At 37.2% G+C, this 25,556-nt stretch overlaps 2 protein-coding genes and 1 long non-coding RNA gene across 13 annotated transcripts in view; 1 reads left to right on the top strand and 2 right to left on the bottom strand.

Annotated features, from left to right (window-relative positions):
• Positions 1-2,113: 2,113 nt before the first annotated feature.
• Positions 2,114-9,425, top strand: LOC103713444 (ATP-dependent 6-phosphofructokinase 3-like). Of its 2 annotated transcripts, XM_088722632.2 has the most exons (14): positions 2,114-2,688; positions 3,358-3,404; positions 3,518-3,557; positions 3,745-3,807; positions 3,893-4,030; positions 4,915-5,073; positions 5,196-5,249; positions 5,483-5,551; positions 5,660-5,789; positions 6,961-7,001; positions 7,097-7,321; positions 7,823-7,871; positions 7,968-8,122; positions 8,922-9,425. In XM_088722632.2, the coding sequence occupies exons 1-14, from the start codon at positions 2,425-2,427 to the stop codon at positions 9,144-9,146; spliced, it is 1,659 nt and encodes a 552-aa protein (XP_088578758.2). In that variant the 5' UTR covers positions 2,114-2,424; the 3' UTR covers positions 9,147-9,425. The 2 variants fall into 2 exon arrangements, with proteins under 2 accessions (XP_088578758.2, XP_088578759.2); XM_088722633.2 differs by lacking the exons at positions 7,823-7,871; positions 7,968-8,122; positions 8,922-9,425 and adding an exon at positions 7,715-7,747 and having other exon boundaries at positions 2,166-2,688.
• Positions 9,426-10,503: 1,078 nt separating this feature from the next.
• The window catches only part of LOC103697534 (DNA repair protein RadA-like protein), an 80,052-nt gene continuing 64,999 nt past the window's right edge, over positions 10,504-25,556 (bottom strand). For 2 of the 10 annotated variants that reach the window (XM_088722627.2, XM_088722625.2), the window contains 5 exons: positions 21,271-21,348; positions 13,968-14,006; positions 13,074-13,156; positions 11,436-11,508; positions 10,504-10,891 (listed from right to left, as the gene is read on the bottom strand). In XM_088722627.2, the coding sequence (XP_088578753.2) occupies positions 10,724-10,891; positions 11,436-11,508; positions 13,074-13,156; positions 13,968-14,006; positions 21,271-21,348 (441 nt within the window). In that variant the 3' untranslated portion in view covers positions 10,504-10,723. The other 8 variants (XR_016413364.1, XR_016413365.1, XR_015987483.2 and 5 more) reach the window with 7 other exon arrangements.
• Positions 21,635-23,732, bottom strand: LOC149753559 (uncharacterized). Its single transcript, XR_016413366.1, has 2 exons — positions 23,692-23,732; positions 21,635-23,653 (listed from the first exon to the last, which is right to left on the bottom strand). It is a non-coding gene; the product is annotated as an uncharacterized LOC149753559 (long non-coding RNA).

Below are 25,556 nucleotides of genomic sequence, written 5' to 3' on the forward strand. Positions count from 1 at the left end.
TAGCTTAGGATGAAACCGGTTGCTAGTTGCAACATGACGAACGCTTAAATAATTTTGGGCTTAGAGCTAATCTGAACCTATGGGCTGGTCCTGGCGAACCTGACCGTTGGTTTTGTCCATTGACAAAGTGGCCGGTCCTTGATTCCAGGCACGGCCCTAATCGTTGCTGAAGTTGTTGGCCCAACTAACCCCTTCCAAGGAGGTCCCATGTGCAGCCGCAAATTTGAGAACATGCTTCATGCCTTCCTTGAACCACCTTCTCCTTTGGTCCCATCTCCATTACACGCTTTTGTTCTATCAACCTCTCTTATTTAACAAAAAAAAAAACCTCTCTTATCGAAAAATGCGCTACCTTTGGTTGAAGCAAAGTAGACCGCACACTGAAATACTGAATCCGACCCACCTCGCCGTCGGTTTAAACCCGGGAAGCTCGTGATCCCCACCGCACGGACCCACATCTCGAGGCAGTTAAACTCGTTGGTAACTCGTGGTTCCGTCTCGAATGAAAGTTCAACAAATCCGAGACGTAAACGGCTCTTGATGCTCGGTCCACCCACCTACATATATTATTGGATGAATTCATAGTAGCAGCAGTGATGATCAGGGCCACGCATCTCACCACCATTCGGGAGGCACTGTCAAATCAACCTAGCCTATTCTAAGATTATAAAGACATGCTATATATATATATATATATATATATATATATATATAAAGAATGATTTGTTGTCTAGTATCTACTATTTTAAATGCAGCCCACCCACATGGGATGATGGGAGAGCACGGTGCATATTTGTTACGTAAGATGGAATGGGATTTCAACTTATCAACTATTCAAGCAAGGAGAGGGAATCCGCCATGGAGTGGTAGTATGGTTGGAACGAGGTTTTGTTTTTAACGGTGCGATCCAAATTTGAAATGCGGACGTCGATTAAATGTTGGAAATTGGATGCTTTCATTTGAACATACTTGATAGGAACACTATTTAATTCAGTTGGCACTGAAGTGATGCTGGAATGACGTATTCATACATAAAATGATTCATTGGCCGAAGAGGATATGAGTAAAAATTGGTCAGTGAAAATTTTTACCATCTTCTAGTGGAAGGAGGCCAGGTAAAAACTGCTACGTGGGTCCCGGAGGGGGGATCCGGAGCCGTCGGTTTGACGCCGGGCCTTACTATTTCCTTCTGGAAAGCTTTAGAAAATATTTCGCGTTGAAACCCTGCTTCCCGACCTCCCAAGACAAGTGCGTGCGCGACCGGTCATGCGAGCTCCCAAAATGCCTTTCCCATCGGCCGGAATTACCAGAATGACCTTTCACTCCCACACGAAGCTGGCGGCTCAATTTGTCCTATTTTTACTGAAAAATACGACAAATTAAGCCTTTTCCAATAACATGCCATTGTTGCCTCAGCTGGTATAGCAGAAATATTTCGGTTCTTTTTTTTAAAAAAATTATTAAAATATTATTTTTTATATTTTTAAAATATAATGTTAAAAAATAATTTTAATATATTTGATTAATCATAAAAATAAAATATTTTATAATAATTTATATTTAGTTAAGTATCTACTTTTTTTTTAAAAAACCGCATGAAATACCTATTGTATATATAATTTAAAAAATTTTATTCATAATTTTTGATGTTTTAAAGATATTTTTATTAAACAATCTCTAATTTCTAATCAATAAAAATAATTTTTTCTTTTTTTTATTTTTTTATTAAATATAAAATTTTTATTAAATTCTAATTAAATAAAAAAATTATTTTTTTTTGCCGACACTCTCTTTCTACTTTCCTGGGGACCAAACTAGTCGGTCGTGGACCTCACGTTAGGGCCCCACAAGAAGACGCAGACCAATGGGAAAATCGCAGCTGGAAGTTTTGTTTTTTCCTTTCAGATCTTTTCACGGCATCTTGCAACACGTGGAGTGCAATAAGAAGCCGTTTAAGTGCATGAACACGACAACATCCCCGCTACTCTCCCAAAATAACGTCCATCACGTGGCTGAATGCATCTCGTGACGCGTTTTACTCGGCAGCAAAGGAATCCCAGGAGAATATGCTACTATATTTTACAACTTTAGTGCCAATTTTGTAATTTACTGGAAGTGGAGGGTCTTTAGGATGGCGCGCTTTACTCCTTCACGACCGGAGAGTCTCCACCTCTCCTCCTCCTCCATCCGTCCATCGCCCCTTTTCCCCCACTCCCAATTTCTTCCTCCTTCCGGTCGCCACCAAACGAACGTCAAAAACCGGAGTTTGGCGAAGAAGATTGAAAGAAAGAAGCCGCCCGTTGGTTGAAGCTCTAACCGTCTTCTTCTCCTATAAATATGGCCGCTCCAAGAACCTCTCCAAAGAACTCCTGTCTCTTCCCCCCTTCTTCGAGAACGAAATCCTTCGCTCTCTTTGATTTTTAGATGGAAGCCGTGCCTAATCCCACCCCGGTCCCTCAGAAGCTTGGCGCGGAATCCGACGGGACTATCCCCAACTCGAACCGCTTGTTTGATCTAAGGAGTTCTCTTTCTTCCGTCAAGGTCCCCAACTGGAACAGCGACCTGAAGCTCCGATCTGGGAGAAAGATGGGGTCAGAGAGCAAAGGAAATCCGAAGATCGTTCATGGAGAGGCCGGATACGTTCTTGAAGATGTTCCACATCTCACCGATTATTTCCCCAATCTCCCTGTGCGTTCCTCTTGATTTTTTCCCGGCTTGTTTTCTTTGAGATTGAATGAGTTTGACTTTCACCAAAAAAAAAAAAAAGAGAGTTTGATCGGTTTCTTAGTTCTTTGCGTGGTTTCTTTTATTGCGATCGCGTTCTTTTTGGTTTCCGCTTTTACATCAGGAGGATTTCTTTAGGATGACGGTGTTGGGATTTTTAGCGGGAAGAAAGGTGTTGGAGTGATGATTCTTGATTTCTTTTTTTTTCCCCCGTTTTTTCTTTTTTAAGAAAAAACGGATTTCGAAATACTCTGCTTCTAAAATGGTACTTGAGCCGTAACGTTATTCTTGCCCTTCGCTGTATTCCTTACCGTTATGTGTCAGCCTCTTAGTGTTATGGTACGGGTTGCTTGGATATAAAGTAAATTAGGCTAAAATAGGGTGATTAGTTTTAGGTGCATAGATTAAAAACTTATTTACCTAATTCTTGTCATAATCAGTTGATCATCACATCCGATGGATCGTTTTTATCCTTCACTTGATACTGTTGCCCCGTTCAGAGGATTGAACTGCTTTGGCTGAGCAAAATAATTTTCATGTCTTTTCTATAAATTTTCTAATTCACTGATTCAAATTCATTGGAAGAAATAGTGGCTCATTTTTTGTCTTTTATTTATGTTTAAATTTCTGCAGAGCTATCCTAATCCGCTGCAAGATAATCCAGCATACGCAGTTGTGAAGTATGTTATCTTCAGTTCTTTCTTGATTCGAGAATTTTGTTAGATATTTATAGAAGAGCGGCGTTATATTTAGTTCTGTTTAAATTACTAAAATATTCTATTTGTCTGGCCAGGCAGTATTTTGTGAATGTGGATGACACTGTTGCCCAGAAAGTGAGTTATAATATCTGGTCGTTTTATAGGTTAAAATTTGATTTTTTTTGGTTATAAATTAGGGTCTAAAATTGTGGTTCTGGGTCTTTGAGTAGTGAGGATGCACATGGTGTATCAACATTTGAAATTGGAGTCAGCCACGTTGATTGTTGAGATTTTACTTATTTACACGCCTTCTTTTCTGTAGATTGTGGTTCATAAGACCGGCCCCGGAGGAACCCATTTTCGACGTGCTGGGCCGCGTCAAAGGGTAGGTTCTGCACTCCATCCGTGCTTCAAGAAATGATGAATCCTGTCTAAATATAAATTGAAGAGCAGAATTGGTTTTCTCTCAGGTGTATTTTGAGTCAGATGAGGTGCATGCATGCATCGTAACATGTGGAGGCCTGTGCCCTGGGCTTAACACAGTGATAAGAGAAATAGTATGTGGCTTGTCTCACATGTATGGTGTCACCAAAATCCTTGGCATAGAGGTGAGGACTGCACTGCTCAAGTTTTGAACCCAACATTTTTCTTTTAGTTACAACGATAAAAACATGTTTTTTGGCTTTAGGTCACTGTTACTCTTTGGTAGTTATCGTCTTTACTTATTTATTGGTTCGATTTACAAAGATACGCATTATGTCTGGAAAGGGACTAACCAGAATTAATGGTTTCTGTAACACAGGGAAATATATTCAAGTAGTGCAATAGTAACATATTGTATAGCTAAGATATCAGGGTGATGAGATCATGTAAACAAGTCTAAATTGTGCGACTTTTCATGCAAAAAGACTCACATCCCTGACTGTGATAGGATTTTGATGAGTTGGGGTATGGACTTTGAAATTCAGATTACAGCTTATTATGCTAATTAATTCTTTTGTTTTTGTAGTAGTTCCTTTAGACACTTCTGCTTGCTTGATGTTTAAAATTTTATTCTCCATTTATGCAAACATTTATCTGAGGCAATCAAATCCAGTTTCAAGAGTATATAATCGGAAAAATGTGCAATGCCTAATGTTGTGCACGTAAGTATTGTGAGCTTTGCAGGCTAAGAATTGGAGCCTACAAATTGATTAAATGCTATGCTAACATACGTATCATGTGTCACTAATAGAAGCTTATATAAAAATGGTATGAAACAAGCAGCTCTCTCAATGTTCTCATGCTCTCTGAGGCAAGTCTCTTTGTTTTTTTTTTTTTTTGGGTACAAGAGGCAAGCCTCTTAGACTGTTTCTTTTCAAAGGAACAAAAGCTACCATTGCTCTCTTACCATTCGTATATCTCTGGAATTGCAGTTTTGTTTTCATGTTTAGGGAATTATATTATAAATTCTTGTTGTGTCGTCAACTAATTTGGAAAGCAGTATCAATAGGGTGGATACAGAGGTTTCTATGCTCGCAATACCGTTACCTTGACGCCCAAGACTGTTAATGATATTCATAAAAGGGGGGGCACCATCCTTCTTACATCACGTGGGGGCCATGATACTTCAAAGATAGTTGACAGCATTCAGGATCGTGGGATCAATCAGGTAAACGTGATAATGTTGTTAAATTTCTTTTTGTCTTCTGTAAGTCATCATGAATAGGTACTCACTCCATATGACTATGACTCAGATTTCAGATGTTGATTTTCTCTTCCATAATCTTTCAGGTCTACATAATTGGAGGAGATGGAACTCAAAAGGGGGCCTCTGTTATTTTTGAGGTAAATTATAAATTATAAAGCAGAGAATAATGCAATTATGCAGCCACACTTAGTTTTTGTCAGTTTACTTCATTTTTTGTATATAGAAAGAATTACTAGGTTTACACCGCACGGAGCTTAGTTTCACTTTTTTAAAATTCTTGTTGGAAGCAAAATCTTCTGCTGTTTCTTGTCTTATAATTATGATTATTGTTAATTTTAACCCCCTAACTCTTCAAGATCTGAATTTGCAGGAAATCCAACGACGTGGCCTCAAAGTTGCTGTTGCTGGCATTCCAAAGACCATAGACAATGACATTGCGGTACTTTGTTTCCTTATTCTTCTTCTTATCATATTCTGCATCTTATCTTCCTTGGTAGTTTATTTCTTAAATATTCATGTTTTATATGGTAATTACTTACTGAATCAGGTTATCGATAAGTCCTTCGGTTTTGATACTGCTGTAGAAGAGGCTGAACGGGCAATTAATGCGGCACACGTGGAAGCTGAAAGTGTTGAGAATGGAATAGGTGTTGTGAAGTTAATGGGTCGCTATAGTGGTTAGTGTCTGTTCCAAATTCTAAGCTCTTGCCATTTTTATAAAATGGTGAATCATATTTCACAAAGTATTTAAAAGAGCACTAATTCTAAATGCTGTTGAAATACATCTATGTTTGACTTTAATGTATGTAGATTTATGGGAGCTGCTTTCATTTTTTATTTTCGTAATGCTTTCTTGGAAATAACTTGAACGTTTAGAATGCAAATGATGAAACTAACTTGCTCAGGTTCAATATGTTAAATTTGTTGTCAGCACTCCTGAGGTGCAAGTAAGTTCCATGAGATGCAAGATCAGTGTTCTTCGACCAAATAGTCATGTAGAACTACTTTAATGGAACTTTATAAACATTTTATCTTTCTTGCAAGTTATATCTCCTAAACTTTTCATGACCTCAAAGTACAAGAAGCTGCTGTGGTAATGAGAGACATAACCAGAACAACTTTTCTTCTCTAGGATGCCTATATGAAGTACTTTTGCAGCCATATGTTTTTACCACAGGTTTAAATCCTTTGGGCAGTGTTTTTGGAAAACCTCCTTATGACTTCCATTAAATCTTAGGGTCTTTCTATCTTTCCTTAGGTCTTTTCATTAAATATTCCCCTTAGTGCAACCCAATCTAGATTTAATTGCATATGATTATACTACGTCATTTGGTTTTATAACTGAATCTTTAATTGTTGCAAATCCTAAGCTTCATGTAATCAAGTAACATAGAGCATTAGGATATGAAACCCATAGTTTCAGCACTTGTTTTGAATAAAAATGAATGCAGTGAAAATGCTATAACTATGATATTGATGAACAATGCTGGTATATTCTTATATCTATAATCCATGATGAACTTCCTTGAGATATTTACTGTATATATGTGTGCATATAAAATTTTCATGGACATATCCAATATCTCATTTCCTGAGTCACATTGTTTGGCATTTAATGTAACAAAATTTATGTGAACTTGCTCTTCATAGAGCCATAAATTTATAAGAGATATGCTAATGCTTAGTGATACTGATGTTTCTGAACCTATTTATCTAGAGTTGCTAGAAATAACACCTTGCAGTATTATTAATGTTATGCCTGGTGTGATTTAATCTGACTTGACGTCTAGCAAGGCTCTTCACTCAAAAAAAAGGAAAAGATACATCTAACAGGGTTCATTTATGCAGGGTTCATTACAATGTATGCTACTCTAGCAAGCCGAGATGTGGTATGTATGATGTGTCATTTTTCTTGCACACTTGAGAGAAGCGAATCTTGTTTACTTTGCAAACTAATGAAGCTACTTCTGCTTCGTTTCTTCAGGACTGTTGCTTGATTCCAGAATCACCCTTCTATCTGGAAGGGAAGGGTGGGCTTTTTGAATTTATAGAGAAGCGTCTTAAAGAGAATGGTCACATGGTTCTTGTTGTTGCTGAGGGTGCAGGACAAGAGCTTATTGCTGAAAGCATGCGGTCCATGAACCATGAAGATGCTTCCGGAAATAAGCTGCTACTTGATGTTGGCCTTTGGTTGTCTCAGAAAATAAAGGTAAGTTCTTCATCTGAATTTCTCCTCAATGACTAAAATGACACTTTTTTATTTTTTAGGCTTCTAAATCTATGTTCAGCTGAGCTTTTCTAGTAGTTTAGGTCATGGAACTATATATCTTGGTGCATTCGTATACTAAAAATTTTTGGATAATTAAGTGCATGCTCAGTGATTCATCATCATCAGTTTGGAAGCTAGGGAGTGAAAACAAAACACTCACCAGACTTTTAGATATTCCAAAAGTTACATGGTTTTCAATTAATCTTCAATTTTTGCCCAAGCCATGTTGCTATGCACTGACTTTGTCAAAATTCTTTACATCATGAGTTATAAATACTCAGCCAATTATCAGCATTCAGTCTGCATGAGATTAGTGATACATACCTTTGACAGGGCATGTTATCATCATAAATTGGAGATCTATGCAGTTTTGGACCTTCACTTCTGGAACGAAGAGTATATTTTTTTTCCAATAATTATCAATTTTTCTGCATCGTGCAGGATCACTTCGCAAGCAGCAAGAAGTTGGCAATTAATCTCAAATATATAGGTCTGTTGGTGGAACGAGTCCTATGTTCATTCCGCCCCACTAAGTTAGTGCTATATAGGGGATAAAATCTGACCTTGTTTAGTGTCCTGATTGCAGATCCAACATACATGATTCGTGCAATTCCAGGCAATGCCTCTGACAATGTTTACTGCACGTTGTTGGCACATAGTGCCATCCACGGTGCGATGGCAGGATACAGTGGTTTTACTGTTGGCCCTGTTAATGGCAGACATGCTTACATACCGTTCCATGTAAGTAGCATCTTCTCCTTACCCAACCTCATTGCCGCATGGAAAGGTTTATCTATCATCCAAGCCATGAAGGTTCAACAATTGACATGCAGAATGCAGAATGCTGTAATGAGGACATGATTTCTCACTAAATCTGTAGTGCTTAAAGACTTTCTATTGACTACATTGGCATTCACTTAAGATGCACACTCATCTATGGAGATTAATGGTAGACAGGTCATCACTTAGAATTGCCATTATGCAGAATTCACGTTGATTAGATAATTTTTTCCATTTGGAAATGATATATACAAAGAAATTTCATTATTCACAAAGAATAAAAACCCTTCATATGGGTGTATGGCGGCCACACTAGCCTTTCCTCGAAGTAAAATGTACTAGTAGGCATGCAAGCATAATTGCGGTATGACACTTGTTTTTTCATCACTTAGTTAACATTAGAACTTTTTAACCTTGAATAGGAGTGCAAGCAGAATTTTTAATTATTCCAATTAGCAGGATTAATGAGTCAAAACTCAAATAAGCCCGAACTTGAAATAGATATCATAAAGACCCCTCGAATCTCCCCCCCCAAGCAATCTCTCTTTCCTATGAGAGGGGAGATTTGGTGGATGCCTATAGCATTCCTCCAATGAGGAAAACTTCTCACCTCACAAATCATGGCTCCGTAATTTCCATTAAATATGTGTAAGTCGTGAGTGGTGGGTAGAGCTTGTTAGGCACTAATTTCTTCAGTCGCAGTAGCGAATCAAGTTTCATGGTGATTAAGATTTACCGAAATATCTTGTCTGCGTTGCAGAGGATCACAGAAACGCGGAACAAGGTTGTGATAACTGATAGAATGTGGGCCAGGCTACTCTCTTCAACCAATCAACCAAGTTTTTTGAGCCATAAAGATGTTGAGGATGCAAAAAAGAAGGAAGAACCAGCAACACATTTGTTAGATGGGGCGAATTGCAAGGATGGTCATGATGTTGTTGACAATGGCCTGGCGGATACCAACACTAGGCGAGGTCGAGCATGACAAAGTGTTGCGGAAAATCAGTTGTTAGCAGTTATATTCTGCAGGAGACCACTATATTTTAAACTTAAATAAATGCTTTTAGACTACTGTATTAACAGGCCAGATATGTTTTTGGCAGGAGCCTTTTTATTTATATGGAAGGTCTGCAATTTTGCTCCAACTCAGTGTGAGAGTTGGGCTGTAATTAATCGTGCTGAGGTCAAACAGGCAAGGGTTTGTACCCACTTTTTTTTTTCACCATTATTATTGGTCAGGTTCAATGTTACCTCTTGAACACCACTGCTTCTGATCCCCCCAAAGCTCGCCTTCACCTTTAGCATCAAGTCGGAGCCTCCAAGAACCATGCTCGTCCACCGCGCCTCCCATCACACCATCTATCACACCATCTCCAACGTCGGCTAGTACGCCCCATCTTCGTCCCCTCCATGCTGAGATCCTTCAATCCCTTCCCGTCTTAGCCGCCATGACTCGAGGGCGACGATGATGTCCACAAGGACCAGCAGGCCCACAACTAATCACCATGTTTTAAGGTTAATTAAAACCTTTTTACAGGTGCATAACTTTATCTTTACAGATTAGTTAGTTGTGCACTAGTTGCCGTAGGCCCTTCCCTAATCCTATACCCCTATCAAATGGATAGGAGAAAAGAAAAACTGCTCTACCCTTAACAAAATTTATAAAAAAATTCAGAACAGCTATAAAAAATTGAGCACACCGCATCATGAAATTCAAACTAATTGAACTCTTGTTTCCTAATCCCAGCTCAAAAAAATATACCTTTTCTGGAATTCTACAAAATAAAAGTTTCTTAAATCAGAAGTTTTACTTATCCCTTTTTTTAATTATAAAAAAGGGTTTAAAATAAAAGAGATCCATAGATTTTTAGTTAAAATGTCAGAACAGAGTATGCCTTTCGGAACTACATACACAAGGCAAAACAATGTGGAAAATAATTTCTTGTAGGAAAATAGGACTAATGTATTTTTGTACCTGATTTGATCAATCTAGCACTGTTCCATGAACAACCCTTCTGTTCAAGTAACAGCTGTCTTTTGCCCTCCATCTAGCAACAATTAGCAATTGCCGTCACCTTGTAAGCTGGATTCGACCATCATTATTTTAACTACAAACATATCCCAGGGGTTGTTTGCAGCTAACCTATATTTTTACTATATGAGATGAATTTAGTAGGCTTGACTGAAGCAGCAAAATAGAACCATCACTCTCCAGTATTTGCCCCCCAAACCGGCACTAGATGTGCAGAAGTCAAGAAATCCTTACTACACATAAGCACCCCACTGATGCCCAGAAAAATAGTTAATAAATTTGCTACTCGCTTTGCTTTTGGAACCAACTGTTGCTCATAAAAATGCAATAGCTAAAATTTCATTAAATGTGATGGAATGCTGCGGAGTCCGTAATGTTAAGTATTTTAGAGAGTCATGCCATCATTCCTTACTTCATATTTTCATTGAAAATTCATAATACAAATGAACCATAAAGGGCTTCGTCACCATCAATTTTACTATATTAATCCTGTATGAACCGATGTGAGAAGAACAAAGGATTTAAGACTATCAGTTTGCTTGAAATACTGTATTGATTACCTCTTTCAAATTCCTGCAACCTAAGATTAAGATGTCCAGATGAAGTGCAGAAAGCAACTTCTCCGCTGCCTTGGGTATGATGCACTTCTTGTAACCCAATTTGGAAACAGCTATTACCCTCTTATCCATTCTTGGCACCTTCAGAAAGAAAAACAGAATTAAAAGAAATGCTCAATAAATCAGATTAGCACCAATCTTTTTCTATATAATACCAAATTATCAATATACTTCTAATACAAGTTGCAAAATATGTCTAGACTACCGAATGTTGAGCAAACAATATTAGTTTCATTAAAGACTATGAAGTTTGATTTCATTTTTTTGGTGTCAGATGTTAATTTTCATATGATATCAAGGTGACTTTAATACTTCATACAAAAGTTCTTAAATGGGTGCAAAATATTTCTTTTTTTTTAATAAAAAAAAGCACAGGGCTTCTTGATGTTATTTAGGTTATCAACTTCCATTTGTGAGTTCACTGAAGAATGAGAATACAAAATTTAATTATCCACTAAGTATCAAACAAATAGTATTTTCCCTACATTGGCAGCATCTACAAGAAGCAAATGTAGCACTGTCGCACACTTTACTAGTAAATAGTCAAGGAGATGCAACATATTCTTCTGATTTATTTAGGTTATCTTGAGTAACTACACCAACCACCACAGGAAGGTATACTGACCATGCGAAGCTCACCACCAAGGCCAATCTCTCCGATGAATGCAATGTCAAGAGGAATGGGAAATTCCAGGAAGCTGAAAAATGACAGAAGGTACTTTAACTTGTATTGAAATATAAGTAGTAAATCCAAGTACAAAACTTGCATTTGGCTTGCGGAAGATATATTGCTAAGAAATGCATTAAATTCACAAGCAAATAGGTGCTAGATTTACATAGCCTAATAGCTGAAAACTGCCAAAACAACAAGAAAAAACAAGTAACGTGATTTCTCGGTCGGACTGCACACATCAGGTTAACAAGTCCACGTTAGGTTCCATGTATTTTATCTTGTTCCTCAATATAGGTTGGTAGATATGTCAATGTCAATTTAAATTCCTAAGTCCTAAGCGAACAAATTTTGAAGATGCTTCGATCCCACGCAAGAAATGCAACGACAAAGGTAATAAACTGAGGTTAACAAATGGTCACAAATTAAGGTTAATAAACATCCTAGATAACTCGGTTAGGCAATACAAGATTCCAAAAACGAGGTCGGTAATTGGTTGAGAAACTTGGATCAGATTTGGATTTTTTAAAGAAACACTAAAATGCATCTCTAGGTATTAGCTAAGCATGACCATGGAAACTAGCCAACTGAGTTCGAACTCAACTGAATATTTCCCCATGATTTCTGAGATAGATTCAGTTTGTTGAAGCATTATGCCCGTAAATGAAAGACAGGTCAAGGCATTTAGGCAGGTCGAAGGGAACTCAACCTACTAGCAAGCCAAGATACTTGCATACCCAGCAGTAAATGACAAGGATACTTAGATCAAATTCTCTAAGAGGAAAACAGAAATTGCCAATGGACAGCTAGAAGGACTTGAGAGGCTCTTTCCACGAATGCCGTTGTGATGTTGGTCATAAGTGGGGAACCACAATTCTACGCTGCACAAGTTAGTTATAGTCAATACATTTGCAACTATGTTCAAATAAATTTCTGGAATCATTATATTTCAGTGACGTACACAATTCATCATGTAAGAGTAATAGAAACACCATATAATCTCACACTCCTCTCATGGATCCATTAGTCTCTATATGACATAATGTATTTGGAGTGTTTAGCCTTACACCAAAGCCTGGATGCAACAAACAGGTAGCATAGCTCATGGACATCGAAAATGACAGACTTGACTTTAAATATTCAGTAAGCGCACCAAACGAGAAGGATTGATCAATTATGTTTTTCTTGTGTAATCCAATAGTGGGTGTGAGGGCTCAGGTACCCTTTCCATATGAAAAAATAGCAAAAGCCTACAATTTAATTGAGTAAATGAGGTGGAAAAAGACACAAGAGGAACTAAAGGTCATAGTTCTCGAAATCTCAGATACCACAAATCACTGTTTGACGAATTGCAGTACACCATACAGATGAGGTTGGAGACAGCAGCTCCAACTCAATAGCCATTTCACTAACTCAGCATATTTTTCAGGTACCTTAGAAGATATATCTTAAATACATTATAGCTACACATCCAAACATCCTTTTCACTGTCATCAAACCAGAATTTTCTGAGAATGCCTACTTGACAGCAGCCAAATATGTCCCCTTGATCAAGTGTAAATCAAACTTTGAATGAGAAGGATGTGGATATACCTGCTGCAAATTGCAGCTGCTATTGCAAGATCTCCTGCAGTCTCTGTCAGCTTAAATCCACTAACAACATTTAGAAAGATGGCCTGTGGACAATAAGCAAAATCTCATTACAAGAATTTTTCAAATTGTGACATCAATATAGATGCTATATAATTTCTTCAGGCATCTACAGAAAGGTAACCAACAAAAACTAGAGACAGAAGAAAATAGGTTTGTGAGAAATAGAAAACTTCATGTCAATAACTTCTTTTTTGCAAGTGATTCTGTCAAAGTGGCAAGTGGGGGGGGAGAGAGAGAGAGAGAGAGAGAGAGAGAGAGAGAGAGAAGTGGGTAATTCACATCCATGTTGCTGCCAGTAATATTAAACAGTCAAAATGTGGAAGTGAAGCACAAAATCAGTACACCAAGATAAGCTTAAATATATAATATTTGTCTGATGGCATTTCCTGAAACTAAATATTTATTAAGGTATTATTAGTCTTAGTGATATATAAAATTGTAAGTATTTTGTAGTCTGTACAATCATTTTTAAATGAAGTCCAGCTTGTAAATTCATTTAGACAGTTGTCCCGCACTTCCACACGCAACAGTGCTGCAGCACAATGCCCATAATAGCTAATAAAGATTTCTAGAAATACAAAAATCGGAAGAAGCATTCAAGATAAATAGTGGAAAAGTAAAAAGCAACATAAGTTTCCAACAGCACCTACGAGGATCTTGACAAATGAACATAAGATTGGTGGTGATCTTATGATGACATTATGATAATTGTTCCAAGTGCTGGCCCATGATACATGTTCAGCCCATACAGCCCATACTTTTCTTCATTCAGGTACTTCGAAATGCAACAAAACTTACAGAGGGTTGAAAAGGTAGAAAACAGAATATTCTTACATTATCTTGCAGCTTTAGACCTGCCTGCTTCATAAGAACCTTCAAAATAAAAAGTTTCAAGAGTCAGCTGCCAATTAGAGTGACAATGGATTGTAAACTTGTAATCTTATACACACAAGTTGAATGAAACAACACCCAATATTATGCTTTATTAGTACATCTTGTAATCAGCAATAATATAAAGCTTTATACAAAAAGTAATTTCCTATAACATTGTATTGTACCTAATAGACTACAGACAGTCAGTGACACGTTATTAAAAAATTGCAAAATTAGTAGACAACCTCACAAACACTAATGGTTAAGGGTGAAGGCCGCATGCCAAAGGGGTGACTCTTCTATAGGTAGAAAGTTGTAGCATACCCTTGTTTAGTTAGATTTTTTCTTACATCAAAAGCCTATTTTATCAAGCAGCCCTGTGATTATTATTACTTAATGACAACCCCCCCACCCCTACCCCAAAAAACAAGAAAATCATAAACCCATCTGCACAATAAATTTGAATGAAGATACACTAACAACCCTGGGAGATTATTGACAATGCTAAATATCATCTCATAAGGAGCGCAGTCCAATGAAAGAGGCTTCTGCTATTGCAGGGTCTGGGGAGGGTCAGGTGTATGCAACCTTATCCCCGCATGCAAAGAGGTTGTTTCTGCGTTTCAAACCCATGACCTTCCCATCACAATGGAGCAAACTTTACCATTGTGCCCAAGCTCACCCTCTAAATGTCATTCTTCATAGCTTCCATTGAGATTTGTTGCAATCACTAGAACTTCCTTTAGTGCTATCGCTATCATCAAGAATTTCCTCTCCTCTTCTTACTTCTCTGCCACTACCAAGAGACTTTGTGTTACTTGAAACTGTTATTAAAAGAACATATGGAAATAAGAAAGAACTTATCGGTTGAGGCGTGATTTTACTGTCCTTAAAAATAGATCGCGCCCCTCGGAGAATGAATCTCGGTGTAGCAGGTAATGGCGGCCTATCCTCCAAGATACAACAACCGGGTCACTCCAAGCGTACACTCGCAGATGAAGTGACACTAGCGAATAGCCCAGAATCGCTCAGTAACACAGAAAACAGAGAGAGTATGAAGAGGAGAAGATAAGATTTTTCTTGTGTTAATCCTCAAATCTGATAGGGTTTAAAAAGAGAAGAAAGAGGCGTTTATTTAAAAGACACGGTGTTTTACCAAGAGATAAAACCAAAAACGGTTAAAATTTAAATTAAAAAAAAACACATGGCAAAAACAAGCCAGGCTCAAGCCCAACTCCCGCACCCGTGTAGGGGGGTCCCGCCCTGCGCACGATGATCGAGCGCGACGCGCCCGGTTAATACGTTTTCGGATCGGATCTGCTAATTTTGCCTTGGACCTCCATTAGGTTTGTGCGCACATGGGCTACTTACTTTCTTTGCTTCACCAGGTTAAAAGGTTGAAGAATATATAAAGACTATTTGAGTTTCATCTCTTTCCAATGTGGGACTAAAGAAAGTACACAAGACAAAAGGACAAAAAACAAACAAAGGATAGGCTTGGAATTTTGAAATACTCCAACAATCCCCCACATATTTCAAAATTCAATAAGACAATAAGAAAAATAAAAGATATCAAAGAGCGCGAGAGTTCAATGCATCAAAATGGTGTCTTTGAGACTATGAACCATTTTTTAGGACTAGTGAGTATGACTTACAGAACTTTGGTGAAATATAAAATTTCTATGAACCAAAAGTCCTTCATATAAATCAATGACCCATAGACCATATTGACCTCTTAAGTTCTGGGCTTGTTCTAAACGGGTTGGTGCAAATAGGCCATGCACCTTACCTAGATATTCATGAGTGCTTTAGAGAACTGCCTAATTCTCATAGAAAGCGGCTCCACTCCCACACCCATATAAACGGATCCATCAAGTGTATACTGCAGGTAGACACACCATCCTAAAGGACTATGGTATCTCTTAAAAGTTTTACCTCATCCTCATATACTGCAGTTTGCACTATCTACACCATAGGGAGGGATTCTCAAAATTAAATATGATAGTGTACTCACAGCTAACTAGTGACTTGTTGTTACCCATATGAACATACTTCATGGGATCTCCAATCACACATGTTGGGTTTCTATTGTTATTGACTTCGATATAGGCATTAGTTCCATCCCCCTCGATGTTTCACTCACTAGTTTTCTACCTAGTGGTTTTGTCAGAGGATCGGTCAAATTCAACTCTGACTTAACAAAATCAAGAGATATAATCCCATCATCAAGTAGCTACCTTACAATATTATATCTCAATCTAATGTGTCTATTCTTTCCATTATAAACTTTATTCTTAACTCGATATATAACAGCTTGGCTATCACAAAGAATAGACACAGAAGGTGTTGGTCTATTACATAATGGAATATTCCCCACAAGATTTCTAAGCCACTCAGCTTCAGAACCTGCCTTTTCTAAGGCAATAAACTCGGACTCTATCATAGAGTGAGCGATGCATGTTTGCTTAGATGATTTCCAAGATACTGCACCCCCACCAAGAGTAAGGATATATTCACTCATGGATTTCATCTCATCTAAATCAGAGATCCAATTTGCATCACTATACCCTTTCAGTACAATTGGAAATCCACGATATAACAAACCATAATTAATGGTTCCTTTCAAGTACCTTAGTACTCTATGAACAACACTTCAATGATTCTTACTAGCATTATGAGTATACCTACTCAATCTTCCTATTGCATAAGAAATATCAGGACAAGTGCAGTTAACTAAAAACATTAAACTACCAATGATGCGAGCATATTCTATTTGTAAAATACCATTTTCTTTATTTTTCTTTAAATGTATACTAGCATCATATGGAGTAGACATAGGTTTACTATCATAATGCTCAAATTTTTTTAAAATTTTCTCAATATAGTGTTCTTGTGATAACATAAGTCCATTAGAACTTCTTGTTATCTTAATTCCAAGAATTACATCAGCTTCACCCATATCTTTCATATCAAAATTAGAAGCCAAAAATTTCTTAGTATCTCTAATAATATTTAAATCAGTTTTCATTATAAGCATATCATCAACAAATAAGCATATGATCACAACAACATTATTAATAACCTTACTATAAACACACTGATCAGCCTCATTAATTAGAAAGCCATTTGATACCAATACTTTATCAAATTTTTCATGCCATTGTTTAGGCGCTTGTTTTAATCCATATAAGAATTTTACTAAATTACAAACTTTGTGCTCATTACCACAAACACAACCTTCTGGTTGTTCCATGTAAATTTCTTCATCTAAGTTTCCATTCAAAAATGCAGTTTTCACATCCATTTGGTGAATTACCAATTTATGAATGGATGCTAATGCAATGAAAATTCTAATAAATGAAATTCTAGAAACTGGTGCAAAGGTGTCAAAATAATCAATATCTTTTCTTTGTGAGTATCCTTTCGCTACTAACCTTGCTTTAAACTTATCAATTGAATTATCAAGTTTTAACTTTCTTTTAAAAATCCATTTACAACCAATTGTTTTAGCACCTGAAGGCAAATCAACTAAGGTCCAAGTATGATTAGACATAATAGACTCTATTTCATTATTAATAGCCTCCTTCCAAAAAGGTGCATCAACGGAAGTTATTGTTTCTTTATAAGTTTGAGGTTCATTATCAACAAGAAAAGTGTAAAAGTCATTTCCAAAATTTTTTTCTTTCCTAATTCTTTTACTTCTTCTTAAATCAACTTCATAATTTTCATGTGTCTCCTTTTCTTGTTTATTATGAGGCAAAGAGTCAATTTTTTCTTTACCTAGTTTCATAGGAAAGATATGTTCAAAGAAATCAGCATTTCTAGATTCTACTATAGTGTTGGGCTCCATGATATTAGATTCACATTTTAGTACCATAAATCTATAAGCAGCACTATTTAATGCATAACAAATAAACAAGCAATCAAAAATTTTAGGTTCCAACTTTCTTTTCTTTGGTTCAGGTAATAGAACTTTGGCCAAACACCCCCACACTTTTAGATAAGGTTAGGCACATGCCCTTCCTATAACTCATAGGGTGTTTTACTAGATTTCTTATAAGATATTCTATTTTGAATGTGACAAGCAGAGAGAATAGTTTTCCCTCACAAATAAAGAGGTACTCTTAAGCTTATTAACATAACATTTATCATTTCTTTTAGAGTTCTATTTTTATGTTCAGCAACTTCATTAGATTCGAAAGAATATAGTGGGATAATCTCATGAATTATACCTTTATCTTCACAAAATTTATTGAAGAGATTATACTCATATTCTCCTCCTCTATCAGTCCTTATTCTTTTAATCTTCTTATCAAATTTATTTTCTACTTCAGTAACATATTGCTGAAATTTTTCAAAAGTTTCATCTTTAGTCCTAAGTAGATATACCTTAGTGTATTTAGAATAATCATCAATAAAGGTTATGTAAAATCTTTTTCCTCCTCTAGTTGGAGTTGTTTTTTAAATCTCCTAAATCAGAATGAATTAATTCAAGCAATTCAGTTTCTCTTTCTATTGACTTATAACTCTTTTGAGTAGATTTAGACTCCACACACACTTCACATTTATCATTCACATTTCCAAAGGTAATGTTATTTAACAAGCCTAGGTCTTTCATTTTCCTGATGTAAAAAAAATTAACATTTCCTAATCTACTATGCCATACATCAACAGAATCAATCAAATAAGCAGAAGATAAAGATGCATTTTCGTTTATAGTTTTGGTTACATTTAAGACAAATAAACTTGGTTACAATAACTTTTCCCAATGAAAACATTGTTCTTAGTCGTTACAATTTTATCAGACTCAAAATAAACCTTAACTCCAGCCTTTCCTAATAAAGAAACAGACACCAGGTTACAACGGAAATTAGGAACATGCAGCACATCATTTAGAGAAAGAACTTTTCCTGATGTTAGCTTGAGGAGAACTTTTTCTTTGCCAACCACTGGCGAGGGTCTCGAATCACCCATGAATACTTGTTCTTCGCCTTCATTCAATGGAGTGTAGGAAGTAAATGCACTCTTATTGCCACAAATATGTCTGGAAGCCCCAGAGTTTACCATCCAGTCCTTTGCTCCCATAACCATATTGGTTTCAGACACAACTGCTGCAATAATATCTATCTCCACCAAGTTAACATTTAGTTTAGCAGATATATCATTCCTTTTTCTAAACCTGCATTGATGAGCATGGTGTCCAAATTTTTCATAAACAAAACAAGTTCTTTTTCTTTTAAAACCAGGACCTTGGAACTTAGGTTTTTTTTCATTTTTGAGATAAGGCTTCTTGGGCCTTGAACGAGACCCACCTGGTTTCCTAACTATTACATTTGCTTTGGAAGACATTTTCTTGGCCAATTGTTCTCAGTCTCTGACACGATTTTGTTCTTCAATTCTAATATGAACAATAACATCTTCAAGACTCGTGTTTCCTTTTGTGCTTCATGCTGTTTTTATAATCTTTCCAAGACTCGGGTAATTTTTCAATCAAACAGCCGGCTAGAAAAACCTCTTATAGTATTATGTCTTCATTTTTAAGATCAGTGACCAACCTATGGAATCATGGATTTGGGATGACACATCCCTATCCTCGGATATTTGAAAGTGCAGAAAATTTTTTATAGCATATTTTTGTACTCCAACATATTCTAACACATATTTTTTATTCAGATTCTTCCAAATTTCTGCAGCTTTTTTGTATGAACAGTAGACATCAAAAAGTTCATTTGACAGTGTACTCAGAATTGTGTGCCTATAGACTTTATTTCCATGTTCCCACTCTTTTAAGTTTAGTGTCAAACTCTTCAGATCCTTCTATCGATTGACTGATTTAAATACTGAGCAAATTAAGCATATCCAATGCAGAATAAACACGTTCTTGCCATCTCTTAAAATGCATGCCATTAAAACTCTCAATTTTAGAAGTATCAGGAATTGATCTAGCAGTAATCATAGCAAAATCCATAGTGATCTATTCTTAAGAATGTTATTAAAAGAACAGAAGGAAAGAAGAAAGAACTCATCGGTTGAGGCGTGACTTCACTGTCCTTAAGAATAGATCGCGCCCCTTGGAGAATGAATCTCGGTGTAGCAGGTAATGGCGGCCTATCCTCCAGGATATAACAACCGGGCCACTCCAAGCGTACACTTGCAGATAAAGTGACACTAGCGAATAGCCTAGAATCGCTCAGGAACACAGAAAACAGAGAGTATGAAAAGGAGAAGATGAGATTTTTCTTGTGTTAATCCTCGGATTTGATAGGGTTTAAAAAGAGAAGAAAGAGGCATTTATTTAAAGGACACGATATTTTACCAAGAGACAAAACCAAAAACGGTTAAAATTTAAATTCAAAAAAAACAAACGGCAAAAATAAGCCAGGCTCAAACCCAACTCCCGCACCCGCGCAGGGGGGGGGTCCCCTCTGCGCGCGATGATTGAGCACGACGCGCCCGGTTAACACGTTTCCGGATCGGATCTGCCAATTTTGCTTTGGACCTCCAATAGGCTCGTGCGCGCGTGGGCTACTTACTTTTTTTTGCTTCACCAAGTTAAAAGGTTGAAGAATATATAAAGACCATTTGAGTTTCATCTCTTTCCAATGTGGGACTAAAGAAAGTACACAAGACAAAAGGACAAAAGACAAAAGAAGGGTAGGCTTGGAATTTTGAAATACTCCAATAGAAACTCCCCTCCATGGTTGTGGCCACCAGATCCACCTTCACTGCACAGGAACCCTATTAGCAGGCCTTCACAATTGTTGTTCAGGGACCTCCACTGAACAGATCTCTAATGGGATCTCCATCCTCACTTTCACATTAGCTATTGCTAATAAAAACTTCCTCTGTCACCATCATTGTCAAACACATTACTCTCGACTCCCATCAATATTTGGATCAGCAGTCACTGTTTTATTAGGCAAAACAACATTTCTTAGATAAATTTCAACATAAGGTAGATTAATAAATCCAGCAACCAGTGAAAGGTGCCAGTTTATATGTTCAAAACATCTTAATCCATTTGTAGCTTTATAGGTAATAACATCATTAATTATGATGTGAAGACTGCTAGTCACCATCTTGTCAACAAAACTTAGGGAGGAATTGCCCTGAATCTCATACCAGGCATCTATGTCATTTTTTCAGCTTAAGCCAGAGCGTTCTAATGTTTGATTAATCTAGAAATTATCAGCTATGACAGCAAGATTGAACACAATCAGAGGAGCATACATGTTTTCAAAACATTCATTATCCAGTTACTTACAGAAATTATCATGTCAGCTCTGCTTTCTCGTAACCCATTAACATGCCTTGCAACTGATGAGCCAGATACACATAATGCCTGCAAAGAAATGTTTAACAAAGGAATATTGGAAGAAGCTTCAAATGTTAGTGCAGCAACTAATCAACCACTGACACTTAGTATACAGAAAATTACTAAAACACTGCTAAAACACTTCTAAATATAGCTTAAATGCTGATATCACTTGCCGATCTGAGGCAACAAGGCCAGGTTGATGCATCCAGATTATGGAAGACTTGAAATCATGAGTCTGCAAACATTGTTCTTTTTAGCTCGAACTTTCTTATAATTTTTCTATTTTTTTAAATTATGGTCTCATATGCTGAAAATAAATTCACCTATCATTCAGGGTTCTCTTGGAATTTTATATGAAAAATAACAGCATATTATTTGAGTCTCTATATAGTTTATTCTGCATAATGGAGAGCAGTAACATTGCAAATTTCTGTTCAGGATTCTTACCCGGAAAGAGAAGACAGGAGCCAAATGTTATTGTTCATATATATACATACATACATACATATATATATATATATATATATATATATATATATATACATTTAGCAGTTTAAATACATTTTCTTTTGCAACGTTTGATAAAGCTTGCAACTAGAGAAAATGATTTAAACAAAAATATTGAAGTTAAAAACCTTGGTAGTGCCCTCTCCATGGTAAATCTCTAATGGAAGTTTATTCAGCGGGGAAGATTTATACAACATGTGCAGGTCACTCTCATCATTAGTGTCTGGGAAGAATATGTGTGTCCTTGACTTGTTATTCACCAAAAACAGTAATTATGGTGCCTATTTTGAGATAATTTATACATTCTGAGGTTGGTGCATTTCTAAGATCCTTTCTCACAGAGCAAGGAGAGAGAGAGAGAGAGAGAGAGAGAGAGAGAGAATCTTTGGAATGCACCAACCTCATACCACCACTTACAAATATCAATATTGCAAAATTTAAGATTTACCACCATTATGACTAATGTTAAAACATTAGCATTTATTAAATTAAAAGAGAAGTATTTCCCACACCCTTGTCCCCAGAGATATATCCAGGAGCTAGGATACATAAAACAAGTATCCAACAAAAAATCGAACCATCAAGTTGTCCATTGATATCCAAAGTATATTTTTTCTGTAAAATTAAATATTTTTAGCAAGACACTATCATGCAATTGGAGGACAAAAAGAAGGGGTTTAATCCTACGAAAGACTCCTCAAGAACTTCAAGGTTTATTACTGTATACAATTAGATCTAAATGTGAAAAAACAACATAAAACTACACAAGTAAGACATACTATAAAGAATGTAAATTCATAAGGGAGAATTACTAAAATATGAACAGGGAGAGTCATATTACAGTCAATGGGCTGGAATAGATCAAAGCCCATTCTAGCTTAAGCAAACTCCCCCGTGTTTCAAGAGTGAACAAAATGGATACCCAAACCTTGTTCCCAAAATAGCCTTATTCCTAAAGTAAGGCCAAAGTTTTTAGTCTTGGATATGAGGTTTACCACTCTTTGGTCTAATTTTACTAGTCAAGGGTACAAATTTTACTAGTTTAATGTCCCAAAGATAACAGTATTGGAACGATAATTAGCAGTCTCATGCTCCAAAGTTACAAGACCTAGGTAGTACGAGCTTACTAGTCACTTGCCCAATGCTACCGGTCCTCGGAACCAACATTTTGGATAATGACAACCAAACTTATTGGTCCTTTTGCTCTGCTTTTACCAGTCTAGGGTGCCAAGTTTATCAATCCTCAGCCCTGGAGTTACAACTGTGCTGCCAAATTAACCAGTCTAATTCCCAAAAAATAGAGGTATTGTGAATCAATATTACTAGCCTCATGCCCCAAAGTTTCCAGTCCTGGGTATTAAGCTCACCTGTCATTTGCAATTTTACCAGTCCTATGCACCAGAATTTCTGTTCACATTCAAATTGCACAGCCACAACGATTTTGATTGCAGGAATTTCCTGCAATTGGAACCATGGAGGACTTGCACTCCACTGATATTTGAAACACCAAATAATTTTCATTTATGAAAACCAAGAATGTATTAAAATTGTTGTTAGATTTGGATGGAGAGGAACTCACAAGCCCTCTTCTATACTCTCCTCCATCCACCCCATCATACAAAACCAAAGGGCACACAACAAAAACGTATCTCAAGCCTTTGCAACATAACCCACACCATGATTGCCACCTTCATCCGCAGCCTTCAGAGGCAACACAGGTACCTAATTCCCCTTAGTCATACAAAATCTGGCCGGAGAACTTCAATGGCTAGCACTACTGTCCCATGATGATGGACTTCTTCCATACAGCCTTGCTGCCAACCTTGGGATGGACTTCTTCCATACAGCCTTGCTGCCAACCTTGTAGACCTTTCATGATACCATCTTGGCCACCCCATGGCTGTTGGGAATTATGTCCTAAATCCAATCAATTGGTGATTGTAAATGTATTTGAATCAATTATAAATAACATGGTATTTATTCATCACCAGAACATCTTCACAAACTCCGATGTGATGAAGTCCTTAGGACTGCTTTGTGTAATGAAATATGATTTTGTCACACAGGTCCTTAAATGTTCATGACCGTATGATATACTATTAATAGGACGATAGTATTATCAGGCATAGGTCATTGTGTATCATAATTGTTGGTTGTCTTCCAAACCAAAGAGTATAAAGATACTAGTATGGTATACAGGTGAATGGTAGTGTACGTTCACTGAACGTGACCAATTGACGGACTTTCTCTTGTCAAGAGTTGTTCCGAGTGGATATGGATATATGTATCCTTTAGACCTGAGCTTGCAACCGGTGGCTTGCAAGCAACTCACTGTACTTTGGTGCCGGACTATCTGGATTTCTAATCCAGCAACGAAAAGTTTCTGGATCCAGTCAAGTACTTATGGCAGTCAGTTGCAAATCAAGATGGGATTGACCTCCCTTATGAATAAGGGTGAATGCCTTGTGTTTTCAATTAAGTAGTACCCTGGCCAGGGAAAGTCAAATCTCTATCACTTGACTTATTGAATTGAAACATATTTCCGGATGGATCGTTTCAGGGTAAACAGACTCTGAACCCACCCTGGGCATTTTCTGGTCAAGAGGATGAATTATGCGGTAACCATAGTCCATAGGTTCTAGAATGTTGCTTTGCATCTATTCAGCCTATCCGGTCGTCGGGTCCCATTGCTAGATGGTTACTTCGATTAGTGCAGGAAGTTTTCTTATACTACCAGCTTAGGTTCGAACCTGTGAGGTCACACGCTTAGAAGTTTCTGGATTGATTAAATGGCTGATTGACGATTAAGAATCGTCTAGAGGTAAAATAGTTAATGTGATTGACTGATTGCCCTAAGCAATTGTTGCTTGGAAAAGTTAATTGGTGATTGGATCACTGATTAGACTCAATTTGCCCCCAACCAAATTAGATTTGGCTTGAGACAAATTGGACTAGGACTTCTTTGCCTATGTGGGACCCACATACTGTATGTGGAACCCACGTCCCGCTTAGGTGGGACCCACATACTGTATGTGGGACCCACCTCTCCATCGCCCTTCAGCCCACCTCACCCCTTTGCATGCGTGACACGTGGCGGAGCAGGACACCTCTTCTGCTTGCATGCGTGACACGTGGCGGAGCAGGACACCTCTTTTGCTTGCATGTGTGACATGTGGCGGGCCTGGACACCTCACACTCCTTCTGATGTCATCCATGACCTCATCTGCCTCATGAGGTTGTTAAAGCACACAATAGTTTAGAGAGCCAAAAAACAGCCTACCTCTCCTTTGGGAGTTGTACATTATATAGAAATTTACAAGCCTAATAATTAGGGATTTACAGCTAGGGTACAGATATGTAATTTGCCAAATAAGTAAAGAATATATCTAGTAATAATATAAAATCTATTTATATTCCTATATTACTATCAGCAGCTGGCCCTGATTTTGTGCCATAAATTACTATCATTAACATCCCCCCTCAAATTGATGCTGGGAGATCGACCAGCAACAATTTGCCAACAAGAAATTGATGCCGCTGCCTAGTCATAGCTTTGGTGAAGACATCAGCCACCTGAAGGTCAGTAGAAATATAAGGAAGAGAGATCACTCGCCGGTCAAAGGCTTCACGAATATAGTGACAATCGACCTCAATGTGCTTGGTTCGCTCATGGTAAACAGGATTGGCTGCAATTTGAATAGCACTAGTGTTATCAGCATGAAGCG

Source organism: Phoenix dactylifera, chromosome 5 (assembly GCF_051530095.1).
Source record: "Phoenix dactylifera cultivar Ajwa chromosome 5, Ajwa_hap1_PhDact_Kaust_v1.1, whole genome shotgun sequence".
Classification (NCBI taxonomy): domain Eukaryota; kingdom Viridiplantae; phylum Streptophyta; class Magnoliopsida; order Arecales; family Arecaceae; genus Phoenix; species Phoenix dactylifera.